Source organism: Phodopus roborovskii, unplaced genomic scaffold (assembly GCF_943737965.1).
Source record: "Phodopus roborovskii unplaced genomic scaffold, PHOROB, whole genome shotgun sequence".
NCBI lineage: Eukaryota > Metazoa > Chordata > Mammalia > Rodentia > Cricetidae > Phodopus > Phodopus roborovskii.
Genome location: NW_026126541.1, coordinates 25,630,332 through 25,646,772, shown reverse-complemented (window position 1 = coordinate 25,646,772; position 16,441 = coordinate 25,630,332). Strand labels below are relative to the sequence as shown.

Genomic DNA, 16,441 nt, shown 5'->3' with positions numbered 1-16,441 from the left:
AGCAATGTTAAAGTTTCTCCTAGAGTATAGTATGCGTATGACTTATAGGAGGAAAGGCTGAGCAAACTGTGCTCATGCCTTTGATCCCAGCACTTGGGAGGCAGAGGCAGAAGGGTCTCTGTGAATTTGAGGCCAGCCTGGTCTAAAAAACTAGTTCCAAGGCAGCTTCCAAAGCCTATCTCGGGGGAAAAAAACTGGATGTGGATAATAGAAATAGTTGATGGCTGTTGTAGGTTCTACACTAAAGTGTCGTGTGTGTGTGTGTGTGTGTGTGTGTGTGTGTGTGTGCACTCCATTGTCCTAGTGCCTTTCTCCTCTCCCACACTCTGACCCTTCCACAAGACAGTTGTTAAGTCAAGTGCTTTAATTTTTAAGCAAGTGTCTTTTTTTTTTAACCTAAAAAGCACTTTCTAAATAATAGAAAATACTGGATTATGTAATATATAATTGGCTTTGAATTTAAATTGGCCTGTTCTATGGTTCTGAAAGCTTTCCTCTTATTTATTCTATTATTTGTTTCATTTTTTAAATTTACATTTACTTATTGTGTGTGCAAGCATGCACCAGCACATATACACAGTCCATGGCACATTGGTGCATGTTAGAGAACAATTTGCAAGACTCTGTTCTCTCTTTTGACTATAGCTTCTGGGGTTCTAACTCAGGTTGTCAGGTTTGATGGAACACACTTTACCCACTGAGCCATCTTACCACCCTGGTTTTTTTTTTGTTTGTTTGTTTTTTTCCGAGACAGGGTTTCTCTGTATTATTGCTTTGGAACCTGACCTGGAACTAACTCTGTAGACAATGCTGGCCTTGAACTCACAGAGATCCTTCTGCCTCTGCCTTCTGAGTGCTGGGATTAAAGGCATGTGCCACCACCAGCCGGTATCATGCCCAGTTCTTTGTGTCCCATTTATCAAAGAAACCAGGGATGACTTTTTTTCTGACATCTTTGGTGTGTAGTAACAATACAGTTTTGGAATCAGCTGTTAGAAACTATAATTAAAGCTGGTTTATCATACTCCCTAATTATTCTATAAAGTTAGTCTCCCTAGAGCTTTATATAATTCCTCCTTTGTTATAGGCTTCTGTTTCTCCCTTGGGTGTTTTAAATCCAGACAGGTAAGGAAATGAAGGCCTTGGAAACCAGTGTACTGTAGTATCAGGACAGCCAAGCAGATATATTTTCATTTGAACTTAAAGATTTTTTTATTGGCTGTCTGGGCTTTTCCCGTCCTGGCCTATTCACATCCTTTGAATGAAATAAAGAAGTGAAAAACACCAAAAATTTAAAAAGGCTACATCAGTATTTCAGAATCACTTAATTTTGTGAGAGGAAACTCTCAGCAAGACCTGATGTTGTTGTCAGCCTGGCCAACTTGGTTATCTATTCATTCACCATTAGGGAGTGGAGGAACCTGGCCTTCAGGGAAGCAGTTAACTGGTTTCCGGCTTTCTTCCCTCATGTGGAAGTATCTGTGGGCTGGTGTCAGGTTCCAGCACTTGAATGCTGGGATGTGCATCTCCTGTGCTCTAGAGTGATATTCTGGGAACAGAAATGGATCCCCTTTCCTCCAGCCCTGCATCAGGATGTTTAGGAATGAATGCCTTTCTTTTTCTTTAGAGGAAGATATCGGAGTGTCTTAGACAATCTTAGACTATGTAACATAAGATGGCTCCAGGGAAGAGGCAAAATAGGGTGATGCTAGTAACAGGGACTCTGGGGACAGGAACAAATGTGGGTCATTTCCCCCTTCTCAGCCTAGTTCTTTTGATGTAACTTCATCCTTATTTTCTCCACCGAGCAGTAGTAGATTCTCCACTGGGCACAATTTAGGTTTTTACCATGCATCTCATCTAACACCTTGACTTTGGGGGTTATATGTAAAATAGATCTCCATCTTAGATTAGGCTGTGTGAGCTAGGTTTATTTACATCTTTAGAAACCAAATGGAGTATTTACATCTTTAGAAACCAAATGGAGGGTTTTCTATTGTTTTTTCAAATTGCTCTCATCTGTCTTCCCTGCCTCCCCCAACTGACCAGAACCGTGCACAAAAACAGCCTGCAATAAACATCAATGCTTGCTTAGTTTAGGCTGCTGACTCCTGCAGAGAGATCTTAAAAGGATGCATCTAAATGCAAGGTTTGAGTAGCCTCAGAGATCTCTAATAGAACTGTAAATATCCCTGGTTTAATTAGCAGTCCTGGAGTTAGGTAATGGCCCGTGGCTCTCTGAGCCAGGCCTCTTGAGGTTTCTAGGCTTCAGGAGCTGCCTGCAACTATGCTGTGCACATACGCAATTTTCTTTCTCCTATACTTCATAAACCCTCAGCTGGCCTTCCTAGACACCTACTCGCAATTACTGCAATACCCATGATAATAGATTACTAATCTCCAAATTTCTAAAATGGCCCGGTGCCTCAGTTTAGGTCTCAAGTCAGATACTTTCGGACTCAAATTGTCACCCTGAGAACTAATTTCACCTCTGGGGAAAGAACAAAAAGGAAGAAATCCCTGCGTTGGTGTTGATGTCATTTTTCTCAAGGTGATCGCTTGCTTTGTGGCTGGCTCATTCGGGAGGAGGGGCTTGCACTCTAGTTATCAGCATTTCTGAACCAGCTCTCTCAACCGCGACAGGTCAGCCAATCCTGGCGGTAAGCTTTTACTGGACAGGTTTGTTCTGGGCGGACAGCCATTGACTAGGTGCTCAGATAAGTCACTTGGCTGAGTCTACAGTAGGTGGGGCGCGCTCACCAGTTCAGGGGCAGTGACTGGAAGTTTGTTGCAACATCGGTAAGCCCAGGCAGCCAGCAGCAACAGGAGATACCCTTTTGCCCCGCGAGTACAGGTCTGCAGAGGGTCCATCTCATTAGCAAAGGAGATGCGTCAGATCCCCTAAAGACCAGCCTCTTCTCCCACGGTTGAAAAGCGCGGTATGGGCAGATCCAGAGCAAGAGTCTCGGCCTTCTGCTTCTCTCGATGGGGTTGCAAGCGAAAGGGAAGAGCAGCCTGGGGAGTCTCCGCGTCACCGTGCACAAACCGGCGCGGCCAGCAGAGAGGGGTGGCGGGGGCACGTGTTTGGATGTGGGTGCTTGTGTAACCAGCTCCCCAGGCGCTTGGCCCCGACAGCGCTCCTGCGTGCTCCAGCGCTCGTGGGTGCTATTCTCCGCTCCGACCGGGATGAGCTGAGGTCCAGCCGCTCCCACCTGGGGTGACCATTCAGCAGAGCAGTAGGGTCCGAGCTCTCGCCTCAGGAGCACACAGATAGGGCAATGGGAATTTGGAAAGTTCCCCAACTAGGACCACACGTGACCTCCTCCTGAAAGTAGTTCCGACCGCGGCTCGTGTATCCTTCCACCTCGCCTTTGAGCCCTCCCAGGCCTGCTCGCCCCGCCCACTCTCAGGCTGCAGCTTCCGACCGTTCCACACTCCACACCCCGGCCCAGGAACCGGCTCCTGGACCGTGCACGGTCCGAGTGGAGCAGAACCTGGCCACAGCGACCCAATTCTGCCGGGTTTTCATAGCGGCCACAAACGGGAGGGGGAGGCTTAGCCACTTCAAGACAGAGGTTGAGTGATCCGGTGGACCCACCGCTGCGGGGAGCTGCGGGGCTCATCACCCAGCAGGAGAAGGGTGCGTGTGCGGTGCACCCTATTCATGGAGGTCCACTTTGTCCACCGAGGGGTATCCTCTGGGCCATGGATACTCTGGGGAGACGTGCATATACACGCCCCGTATGCACAATCGTCGTGCTTGGTTGGGGGCGTTCGTTCATCTCTCGGGCAAATGATCCCAGCCGCCTGGGAAGCAAGAGGTGGGGCAGGGAACCCGAGCCCGGTGAGGTGACCCACGCGGGAGACACAATAGGGGGTTGCTCTTTGTGCAAACACTGACACCTTGAGGACACCGTGGGGGTGGGGGGAGAGGTGCACTATCTAGGTAAAGACTGTCGCTGACAAATCGTAGCGAAGCACTGCAGTCTGACCACGGCGCAGGGCAGGCAGGGAATGCTAGCCCCATCCAAAGAAGCCCAGGGACGGAGGCAGGATGGGTGTCCCTGCCGCAGGGCCCTGCCCCTGGGGCTCCAGACACTGGCTAGCGCGGCCAGCTGGCCCGATGCACCGCTGAGCAGTCAGCGATCCTGCTCAGCGCAGCTTCCCTCCGTCACAGCCTTTCCTACCTTAGCCGGGTCTCCGCGCCGAGGCCGAAAGCCGGCGCAGCTCCCGGAGACAACCGCGGCCACACTGGGCATGCTCGGCGGGCGCCGCTCACCGCCCCGTCCCGCCGGCGCCCCGCCCCGCCCCGCCCCGCCTCCGCCCCGGCTCGGCCCGCCCGCCCGCCTCCCGCTCTCCTGCCGCCTCCCCTCCCGGCTGCCGAGGCGCCCGGCTCTCCTGGCGGGGCGGCGGAGGGGGCGGGCTGGCCGGCCGGCGCACGGTGATGTGGCGGGACTCTTTGTGCACTGCGGCAGGATACGCGCTTGGGCGTCGGGACGCGGCTGCGCTGAGCTCTCTCCTCTCGGAAGCTGCAGCCATGATGGAAGTTTGAGAGTTGAGCGGCTGTGAGGCCAGGCCCGGCGCAGGCGAGGGAGATGAGAGACGGCGGCGGCCGCGGCCCAGAGCCCCTCTCAGCGCCTGTGAGCAGCCGCGGGGGCAGCGCCCTCGGGGAGCCGGCCGGGCGGCGGCGGCAGCGGCAGCGGCAGCGGCGGCGGGCCTCGCCTCCTCGTCGTCTATTCTAACCGGGCAGCCTCTGAGCGGCTTCGGAGAGAGACAGACGGTGGAAGCCGTGGGCTCGGGCGGGAGCCGGCGCACGCTCGGCGGCTGCACCTCCCGCTCCTGGAGCGGGTGGGAGAAGCGGCGGCGGCGGCGGCCGCGGCTCCGGGGAGGGGGTCGGAGTCGCCTGTCACCATTGCCAGGGCTGGGAACGCCGGAGAGTTGCTCTCTCCCCTTCTCCTGCCTCCAACACGGCGGCGGCGGCGGCGGCACGTCCAGGGACCCGGGCCGGTGTTGAGCCTCCCGTCCGCCGCCGCCGCACCCCCCCTGGCCCGGGCTCCGGAGGCCGCTGGAGGAGGCAGCCGCTGCTGCGAGGATTATCCGTCTTCTCCCCATTCCGCTGCCTCGGCTGCCAGGCCTCTGGCTGCTGAGGAGAAGCAGGCCCAGTCGCTGCAACCATCCAGCAGCAGCAGCCGCCGCAGCAGCCATTACCCGGCTGCGGTCCAGGGCCAAGCGGCAGCAGAGCGAGGGGCATCAGCGACCGCCAAGTCCAGAGCCGTTTCCATCCTGCAGAAGAAGCCTCGCCACCAGCAGCTTCTGCCATCTCTCTCCTCCTTTTTCTTCAGCCACAGGCTCCCAGACATGACAGCCATCATCAAAGAGATCGTTAGCAGAAACAAAAGGAGATATCAAGAGGATGGATTCGACTTAGACTTAACCTGTATCCATTTCTGCGGCTGTTCCTCTTTGCTTTTCTGTCACTCTGATAACCTGGGAGTAGTCGGATGCGAAAAAAATTCCGTAGTTGGGGTGACTATAACGTTTAATCCTGGTCACACTTCTAGATCTTGTATTTTCAGTCTCTTCCAGTGTGTTCAAACCTAGGGGAGTGTTCAGCTAGACGGAACTCATGCCTGCTTTGCAAGTGTCAAGGCACGGATTGGTTTCTTGTCTAGCTCGGTGGTCTCTTCCTAAAATCTATTGTCCGTGAATGCTGAGTACTGTACATTGGATTAACGAGCTCATTAATCCAAGCCTTCTAAATGAACCAAAAATTAGATTCTGTGAGGTTGTGCATATTTCGATTAGATCGTGACTTAGGCCCTAGATCTAGGGTGTAGATCAGATTAAAATGAAAGTCCGTGCTGCACGTAGGCATATTGCCTCAGAATCTTGCAGTGATTGTTAGTTTCCTGGGTTGCGTTGATAGATTTTTCTAAAATGTGACCTGTGGACTGATTTGCATAACTTTATAAGCATAGTCATCCTCAGCGTAGATGGTGCACATTTGAGGGTAAAAGTAGGTCTGTGTGTTTAAACTGGGGTAATTACTACTTTGGAGCTACATGTAGTTCTGTAGTTTGAGATCAACAGTGCCAGAATTTGTGTCATTTGAGCTTTTAATAGAACTTTGTTAAATTAGACTTTGTTTCCTGACGAGACATGGGATGGGGCATAAACTTTGCATTTCAGTGGTATTTTACATTCATTTGGCCTTGCCATACGTGATAGGATAGAAACTGAATAGTTTTTGGTCCCAGATGATGATGTCCGTGTGAGTTCAAGGATATTATTGTATGTGGTGAATTGTTGCAGAGGTTAAACCTCAGCTCTCACATGAAATTTAACTATTATCGTGAACTGGAATTTGCTGCTCATATTTTTTATGTTTCAGGTGCTCTGACCCGTTGACTATCCATGGGTTTTACCCTGATATGTATAGAATGTCAAGTATAATTTAACCAGCTAATGCCCAGAAATACTAGCAAGAGTGGATCACTCTTCAGATTGTAGGTATGATAGCTTTTTAAATGCAGTAATTTCCTGAGTCAGCTTGTTGAATAAGATAGAAACCTTAGAATTTTTAACGGTGTATAGTTCTGATTGTCTAAAAGTTAGGCCTTTGTACTTCAAAAGTCCGTGGTTATCTTAAAGCATTTATCTTTGCAGTTTCAGGTATGATACTGGTTTTGGTCAGGGATATGAAGAGAGCCCTCCTGTTTTGGAGGAAGTATTGACAGATATTGAGAGCTTTTGGGAGGCTGGTGTGTGAGGTGTGTGGAAACACAAGTTGCTGGTCTGAAATGAAAGGCTTGAAAATCTATTGGGCCTTTTGTTATGACCAAATTATTTTTTCATGTGACTTGTAACAATGAGCAATATTTAGTTAAAATTATGTAATTGCATAATTGGTAATAAGTCATTCTTGGTAAAGGTTAATTATTAGTAAATACCAGTACACGTTTTCTTAAGGTAGGAGGGCAGCAACTTGTCTGTACATGCCCTGCTAATAATTAGAGCATTATGGAGAGAACTTTTTTTTAAGAAAATGTTTTCATTTGAAAGGTTTGGGATTTTCCTTTTGGATTGCATTAGGAGCATATAATATGCATAGCTAATTTTGACCGAGTTTTTGTTCTGAAATGAAGGTGAAATTCACTGAAGGACTGGCTTTAGAAACAGGTGAATTTTCTGTTAAGTTAAAAAGTACGATTTGAGAGGAATCTTTAATTTTTAAGTTTGCGTTAATTGAAAAGGTTTACTCAGGATGAACTTGACCCTTTCTGAAAGGTAATTGGAGAAAATTTCGAGTTATCGCTTGCTTCAAGGCATTTGGTGTGAATTAGTGATAGTAATCTAGATATAGAAGGAATTAGTCAGGTATGTTTAATTAAAAAAAAAAATAGGCCCTCATTCAAAAAAAATCTGGAATGCCTGGTAGTCAGGCTTTTTTTTTTCCGCTTCCACAGTAGTTTTGCTGTTCCCTCTTGATTTAAAATTATCAGGTGTATCGGACTCCAAGATTATTTATTTTGCCAGATTTTTATGTATGAACAGTGACAAGATTGCAGTTCCTTATTTGATTTCATAGTACATGGGCTTCTGCACATGCGATTTCTGTGACTTAGAATTCTGAAACTGTACTTTTTATGATATGCATAGAAAGCAGTATCAAATACTGCATCAAATGACTAAAAACAATTTCTAGAGCTGTGGTTTTATTGAGCCAAATGTTGATATGAAAAAGAGTCCGTGGGGAGAAAGTCGGTGAAGCCCTTGCTCTTGTGAGAGTTGTCCTCCTAATGGTTTTGATAAGCCAGAGGGGCTTGCTTGATTCTTCATCAGTGTGTTCTGTGTTTGGGGGCAAGAGTTAAAATACTCATTGAAGATTTGTACTAGTCAGTATTGGCACCGAAGCTGGCCAAATTAAATTCCTTTATGAAACTAGTAATTTGGGGTATTTCTATTCGCTATAGAAGGGTCAGCAATGGTGTACTTTCTGAGGACACCTGAGGAAAGTTGAATTTTAAAATCCTTTGCAAGACTGAATTATTGTAAGAATTTGGTTAGATTTCAGTCTGAGCAATCTAGGAAATAGGCTGAATGTGAGATTGCTAGATTTCACGTGTTTAAAGCCCATGCAGAGCTCAGGCTTCTGTTACATTTTTTTGTTTGGTAGATATTCACCCTTTCAGATACTGATCACGGGAATATTAGCACCTTGTAGTGATTATTAGTGTTAGCTGTTTTGTTACAGACGATTGTTGAAAGTAATTCCACTGTTTTTTTTAAAGATTCTATAGTCTTTATCTTGCATTTTCATAGTCTTTTGTTTCTTTCCAGAAAAAATGACTATATAATCCCTATGTAATAAGTTGCAAATTTCATTTTTCCTATACTTAAGAATAAAATGCTTCAAAACGAGTAATTTTCAGTTAATATAATTCAATGTAAAGAAAAGAAATTTCATTACATCAATTGTAAAAGTTGACATAGTATAGTGATGCAGACTTGATTGCTTTTAAAATATTAAAGATTAAATAGCTCAAGTTAAATATGACATATAACCATGTTAATTTTATACTTTCTTTTAGAAAGTGGAGATTCATTGCCTCTAAATATTTTATTTTAGTAACAGGAGAAAGGCAGATAGTATATTCTAATTTTTGTGTAGAACATTATGTCTAATTTCTCATAATTACATAAAATGTGTACCTAAGTATTATGGACTAACTAGCTTACCTTCTGGAAATGAACTCAATTCTTTGAAATGTTACAACTTGAAATTTGTCTTTGTTTGTTGTGCTTGACAGTATTTAACAATTTTTAAGACACTTCTAAAATAGTCACATTAGAAAATTGTTCATGTAGGAAAAAACAAAGTTTGAACATTCATTTTAGTAAATACTCAGTTTTCTATATTTTATTTTGGGTCTGTCTTTTTAGTAAGCACAAAATAGAGACAGTGTTTTTATGTTGATAGTGTGTGAATTCAGAGTTAGTAAAGATAAATCTAGAAGCCTGTGTATATAGGGCAGTTTTTCATTTCCTTGAAATGTTAGGCCTATTCCATCTTAGAAGTATTTAGTTTCAGAAGACAGTACTAGTTATTAATACAACTTAAGAAATTTATTGGGTAGTATTTTTTTTTCCCTTAGAAACTACTTGGCTTATAAACAAAACAAAACAAAAAAAGACAAAACAGAAGTTTTCCTGCACAAAACTGCTGAATCTTGAGTTGCCCCCCCCTTCCTTTCACCCAGTAAATAAAATTGAGTTTCAGAACAAACATTGGAGAATTGGTTTTGTGATGTACATTTAGGAAAAGTTACAAGGATTTGTTCTAAAAGTCACTATTTAAGACATTTGTGTGGTTATATAAGAAATGATTTCTATAAATATTCAGTGTTTTTTGTAGTTGCATTGTATCTGGTAGTTTTGAACTTGATACAGTTACTATTGGAGATATCAACCGATACTGAGCATAGATGAAATAGCATTTATGCATCCTTTTTAATAGGCCATGCTGCTGTCAAATAACTTTCTTGGTTAGGTGTCTAAAGGTGTTTTGCTATGGGAATAATTTATTGGTTCTCTTGGTATTGAATGTATTGGAAAAGATGAAGTTAAGATTGAGCTTGTTGCTTCACCTACTTTTGTATTCTCTTCCTGGGTTGCAGATGGGGGACTAGCAGTTTCATCTTTTAAAATAATTTGTACTGGAACAAAAAGATGTTTCTTAGGGGAATATTATCAGAGTAAACATGATTTAGGAATGAATTGATTTTTGGCTGGGAAGTTTCAGTTTTGTTCAGAATAGCACACTCTTCCATTGTAAAAGTTGGCATTAGGAAATTTGTGGATGTCTTTACAGTATTTAGACTTGTTGGTAGTGTTGAAATTTTTCAGGGATTGATATTGCAGTTGAGTCTGCTAACAAAAGGATGTTCTTGAGCTGTATGTATATGGTGTGGAAAAGACTATACTGTTTTTTGTGTAATTAGTCAAATAGTTATAATCAGAAGCCAACACTTTAAATATGAACAGTGACTCTAACATAAATATTTGAATTTTCTGTGAGTATAAAGTTAACAAACTCTTACTATTTTAGAAAATGGATTTTCTCCTTAAAGAACAGACTGCTTTGGGGGTCATTTTAAAACATGTTTGAGTCTTTTTTAGAGGTCCTTTTAGAATGTGATTGAGTCTTTTAAATTACATTAAAATGTGGCTGGTTCAGTCCACACTCTTAAGTTATACATTGTTTCATCTTAGTTTTAGGCAGAGTGGACTGGGGCCAGCTGCCTGTGGTATATTCTTGGCTCTGTCACTTAGTAGCTGGATGACTGTATGCTATTTAATTTTTCTCAGTCTTATTTTACCTGAAATAAGGGAAGGATAATGGTACCAAACACAAAAATTTATCTTGATCAAATGATGGAAATATCTGGACTTAGTGACTAATTGCAGCATGGCAGAAGCAGGAGGATTTTGGTAAGTCCTAGTGCAGCTAGGCTGACTGCATAGTGAGTATGAGGCCATCCTGTTGTACACAGTGAGTTGCAATCCAGCCAAGGTTCCATAGTGAGAGTTGCTCAAAACAAAATTAATCATGCTAATTAGAAAATGTTTGCTTTCAGCTTTTAAGGGAAGGTGAAAACTTCCCTTATCATAATGAATTTAAAACTATCTGTTGTAAGATTAAATTTTCTCTTAGTACTCTATAGATGGTTTAAATATGTAACACATTTCTAGCAGAATGTGTGTGTGTTTATACAACATGTATGGCATCTATGATCTATGGTACAGATATGATATATTTGCGTTTTTGAGTCAGGTTCTCTTGGCTAGTAAAATTATTTTTCACAAAGAATAATTCTCAGCACTAATAAATGAATTCTAATGTATAACTCTAAGAGTTATGTAAACTATAAGCATTTCCTTTCAGGTTCAGCTTTATGTGGTAGTCATGCAGCTCTGCCAATTTACATTCATTACAACAGACACACACACATATATGTGTGTGTATATTTAATATAAGCTGCAGTGAATTAGTATAAGAAGTTAAAGTTAGTGTTAATTCTCTTAATATTGCCCCCATTTTCATGTTTGGCCAAGATTTTCCATATAGCTAAAACTTTGAAACAGAAAAAGCTAAAGGAATTTTTTTTCCCTCGTATAACCTATTTTTAAAAATTACATTTATTTATTTGGGGTTGGGAGTGGGAGGAACGAAATGGGCATGTATTACCAGGGTGTAAATGTGGAGGTCAGAGGAGAGCATAGCTCATAGGTTGTTAGGCTCGCAGGGAGTGCCTTTATCTGCCTCCTTCCCCAGCCATTGTAGAAGCTTACATCTGCTTTGTTATCTAGGGGAGGGAACAGGCAGTAAACTTCCAATCTGCCTACCTGCATGAGACAGGGAAACTTACTTCTTTCCTTGGCTTTTTAGATGTTTAGTTTCCTCAACAATGGAGCACCTTAATTTCCAGAGGGTTTCAATTTACTTATTTTGAATTGCAGAGTGAATGCTGCTGTAACTATTTCATGACAGTGTTTTTGTGATTTTTTTTTTTCTTTTGTAACTTAGGTGTATTTTTGGTGTAACACAGGTTGTAAAGTTGATGTCTGAGCCTGCTACATTGTCTAAATCAATTTCAGTCCTTCTCTTCTGTGTACCTGTACTGTGGCAAGTGTATAGGTGCTGTATCATTAGAGCTCTGCAGGATAACTGACTTTTGTTTAAAAAGTAATAAAATTCCTGCAGATTTCAGGGTGAAGTAGAATAGTTTCTTTTTTTAATTAAGTGAGTGGTGATCTAATTTTATTTGTTTACTTTGGAAATCTTTGAATAGGATGTGATTACTCAAGGTATGTAACTGATTTGAATCAGGTATCTTTAAATGAGATGTACTCCTAAACGTGATCCATAAAATCAATATACATGTTTAAAGTTGGAAGCAAATTTTTGCTTTGATTTTTTTTTTCCATTAAAATTTTTTTCTCTTTTATGAAACTCGTTTTTTGAGTATTTGTGTTACTCTAAACTAGAGGTTAAATAGAATTTAAATTTTTCTATTAAAATGGAGTTTTGGGAGATATTATTAAGGTTGTCTTTAGGTCTCTGTATTACATTATGTCGAATCAAACAAACCTAATCAATGCGTTATACTCTGTATATATGAGTGTGTGTGTGTGTGTGTGTGTGTGTGTGTGTGTGTGTGTGTGTGTGTGTGTAGGCTAGCGATCAACATGGGTGCCTCCTCTATTACACTCTGCCTTTTGAGACAGGGTCTCTTTTTGAGAGACCAGTCATTTTGGTTAGACTGGCTCTCTTCTGTCTCTGCCTGCCAGTGCTGGGTTACAGATGTGCTGGTACCACTGTCCATGGCTTTACATTGATGCTGGGGGCCTGCCCTCAGATCCTTTTCATTCGTAAGCACTTTATCCATGGAACCATTTTGTTTGTCAGCCTTCATGGGATACTCATTTGAACTAATAGTATTTATAGGTGCATTTCAGCAATAGACATAAATCCTATTGCCTGACATAGGAAAAAATTGTAGATTTTTGTAGACAAGTCCCAGTGAATTAGAATGGCAGCCTGCTGGAACACAAAAGAATTAGCCAGACCCCAAATAAACTTAAATTCTTCCCCCGTTTAATCTGTGATTTGTAGGTATTTGTTTTTGTTAGAAGTATGTGGTATTTTCAGAGTATAGTGTACTCACTCAGGATCATCCCTTCTTACTTCAACTGGAACTTTTGCTAATGTCTAGAGACACTTTGGTGGGCATGGTCATAACTGAGGTGGCAGAAGGCTTGATTGCACTTAGACATCTGCAGGAGTGGGATCTCTCAAATGCTAGATGAAGTGTCTGATATGTAAGTGTAGTACCTTTGCCTTATATTGTGGAGCCACGAAGGTCAAATTGTTACTAAGTGGTGAAGCTAGGCCTAACTAGGTTTTCTGATCCTTGTGGGGCCTGTGTTTCTTTATAAGAACTTTGTCCACTGAAGATGTGTCTTTTGGCATTGTGAGGTTTTGGACCTCTGTTAGAAAGGTTAAACTTGTTCCTAGTAAACCCTGCTTGTATGAATCACTGTTCCAGAAGGGTATCACATGGAATGCAAGAGGTGTGTGCTTGAGAGGAAGCAGGTAAAGTCTGGTGTGTTGCTCAGGCCTATAATTTCAGCCTTCTCAAAGCTGAGTAAGGATTGTTTTATGTTTGAGGATAGCCTGGTCACCCTCATACTTTTGAGTTCTAGAATCAGACCCTAAACAAGAATTTTTTTGTTTGTTTGTTTGGACAGTTTTTTCTGTAATCATTTAGGGAGTTACTTTGCTGCTAGTATCTTTAATGTTGTGGTTGTTTAACATTTTCTTTCGTCTTAGACTTTTACTCTAAACCTTTGTTTCTTCAGATCTGATGAAGTTAAATGTGCTGATGCAAAATGGCAAATTTCTGACCAGTAATAACAGAAACCTTCACATTTCTCCGGATAAGGAGGACTGGGTTACTTGACTGAGATTTTCAGATGTGTGCCCCTTTCTGAGCTTCCCATTTGTTGTCAGCCTGCTTGAATTAAAGTGTTTTACTTACCTAAAATAAAGACTGAGATGCTGTGAAGGATTTTTTAATTGGGCATGCGATTTTCATCTACAGATACAAAAAAAAACCAAGGGAATATAAAGGACATTAAGTTTCTTGGTTTTATTTTTAGAGATTGCAAACATAATTTTAAGTATTCTAGGAATAGAATAGTTGCTATGCTTTTTTTCTTTAAACAATTTCATTTTGTGCTCACTTTACACAGAATAAAATGTCAAGGTATTATTTTTTAGATTCTTAGGAAATTTAAGTACTGATTTAGAATTTTGGTTCTTGAAGTTAAGGGGGTTATTTAGATACACTAAAAACCAACATGACCTGTCACAATAGCTTCATATTCATCAAGAAAAGCAAGTAGTATTTATTGCTTTAATTCAGCTGAAGAGATTTATAGTGATTAGGTCTATGAATTAAAAATTTACTTTTTAAGAAAATCCTTTTTCTTTACAAGAGCTAGTTTCAGGACAGTTAGGGTTATACAGAGAAACCCTGTATCACCCCCCCCCCCACACACACACAAAAACAAAACAAAAAAACAAAATTCCTTTTATAAAAACATTACTAAGATAAAAATCACCTTTTTTCAAGCTTCAAAACTTCACAGCGTTTTCTGATTCATGGTGAACCTAAGGAGTTATCTTTCTCTTTTTGATAATTTTGCATAATGCTTCATAATTGAAATTTTCAAAAATATTTACCTATATATCATGATCTCATCTTTTTTGTCTCTTTTCTATAGTTCCTTAGAGTGAACTTAAGGTGATAAATAGGAACAATTTTTATGATGCACATTTTACAAAAATCATGTCTATTAAAAAAAAAATTGAAGTATTAGCCTTGAAATTCTTCCTCCCAAAATAACTTCCAGGAAATCTATTGCAAATTTAATACTTAATGTTTCTATTCCTTACGTAAGATAACACATTATATATAGCATACAATACCTATATAATATATATGATATAACATTACATATCTCTGATCTCTAGCTCTAGCTTTCCAGCCTCTCAAGGGCTGTGATTATAGGCTTGTATTACTATTCCAGGCCCAGAATACTTTTGATATGTTAATTTCATTTGCTTTGGAGCATTTCTGCTGTGTTGAAATTAAAGTAGAATAGAAGTAATTTGAATAAACTACTTTTGCACTAAAATGGGCATAGCTCTGGTGACGTCCTTTTTGAATCCAGGATTATTGGCTTGCCATGGTGCTACTGTTGCATAGTTTGAGTGATGTGGCTTATAGTTGCACGGTTGCTCATGTTATTGTTGTCCTATTAATTGATCAAAGTTTTCTGTGCATTCATTTGTGATAATAACAAGGACTATATAGTCAAAAATTGGATTAAGTAGTTTTGTTAGATTTTAAGTCAGATAGAAAGAGACTCTATCCTTGCCAGGCAATTGATCATTCTTTGTCAGTGAATTGATATTTTTGAACAAAATGTTTAAAACAAAGTGATAGAAAACACAATTGTCTTATTTTTATAAGCAAAGTTATTACCAGGTGTGCTTGTATGGCCTGTAATCTTAGCATCTGGGAGGTGTCTCCAGGAAAATCAGAAGTTCGCTGTTGTCCTCGGCTACATTAAAGTTGAAGCCCAGACTGGGCCACCGGAGACCCTGTCTTAGAAAACTTAAAAACCAAGGAAAGACAAAAAACAAAATAACTTGCTTATTATTAAGTACAGTTTTTTTTTTCCCTCAAATAAAATGAAACTTAAACTTGAGATTTTCATCTGGGCATGATGGTTGCTGTCTTAGATTCTAATAAAAATTAGTGATAGCAAAAATATTTTGTTAGTGTTTTCATGTTGCCTTTTGAGGGTGGCAGACATAGACCAGTGTCTTGTAGTTGCTGTGGACTAATTTATAGAAGATTTGCATGAAATAACAGTATACTAAACAGTGTGATACATTCTTTATCTAGATTATATCTATATTGTGGTCACAATTGTATGTGACTGGAAATATGCAAGGGTCCTTATTAAGGGTGTTTGCTTTTTACTACTTGAAAATGTCACAGGTTGTGATTGTCTGTGGTGTCTGGGAGCTGAGGCCTGCCATCATTCTTCAAATGTAGGAAATATTAAGGTAATTCAGTGATAGTAAGTGGTTTTGACACCTTTGTTTTTGGAGTCATCTAATTACAAGTTTTTAAGACCTAAGATTAAACTTTAGGCCTTTGTAAAAATGAAACTTAAGATCTGCTGGCATCTTCCCTTTGCTCCTCCTCAGCCACTAAGGGGCTGCTTAGGATCTAACATTGCTGCTGCGAGCCTGGAGTGTTTGGATGCTTCAGTAGAAGTGTTGTTTTCACTTGAGATACCAAATTGCACAAAATTTTGGGGTTTTTAGCTAGGTCTTCTAAGAAGTTACATTAAGAATTGATAATATGAAAGTCAGGAAGGGGACTGCTTTAATAAGCAACTTTAAAAGTTTGCTTCAAGTATATTTCAAGTCCTCTGCTCTTTTTCCCTCTTCGCAGTGTCATTCTGGACCGTGTGTAAAATAACTTTCTCATTTAAACATTTCTCTTGCTCTTAAACCACGACAGAAGTTGTTTCTAATTTATATGTTTTCACCCCTATGAACTTGATGCTAGCTATGCTGTATAGAAATCTCTAGAATGCCTTAATAGAATTTGATGAATTTTATTTATTTTATTTTTTATTTGTTTGGTTTTGGGTTTTCAAGACAAGGTTTCACTGTGCAGACCAGGCTGTCCTTGAACTCACAGAAATGTACGTGTCTCTGTCTCCCAAGTATTGGGATTAAAGGCATATGCTACCACCTGGCTTAGGTTTTTTTTTTTTTTTTTTGTTCTTTTTT

At 41.2% G+C, this 16,441-nt stretch overlaps 2 protein-coding genes across 2 annotated transcripts in view; one reads left to right on the top strand and one right to left on the bottom strand.

Annotated features, from left to right (window-relative positions):
* Nucleotides 1-2,002: 2,002 nt before the first annotated feature.
* Klln (killin, p53 regulated DNA replication inhibitor) lies at nucleotides 2,003-3,525 on the bottom strand (the record flags this gene model as incomplete). The annotated part of the gene is given in 2 exon segments (XM_051199776.1): nucleotides 2,003-3,271; nucleotides 3,274-3,525. Coding segments are annotated over 2 exon segments (492 nt in total), but the record flags the coding sequence as incomplete, so codon positions are not given.
* A 180-nt stretch (nucleotides 3,526-3,705) lies between these two features.
* Nucleotides 3,706-16,441, top strand: part of Pten (phosphatase and tensin homolog) — a 65,413-nt gene continuing 52,677 nt past the window's right edge. The window contains exons 1-3 of the mRNA XM_051200073.1: nucleotides 3,706-3,844; nucleotides 3,974-4,546; nucleotides 4,646-5,437. Coding sequence (XP_051056030.1) covers nucleotides 3,706-3,844; nucleotides 3,974-4,546; nucleotides 4,646-5,437 — 1,504 coding nt within the window. The remainder of the gene's footprint in view (nucleotides 3,845-3,973; nucleotides 4,547-4,645; nucleotides 5,438-16,441) is intronic.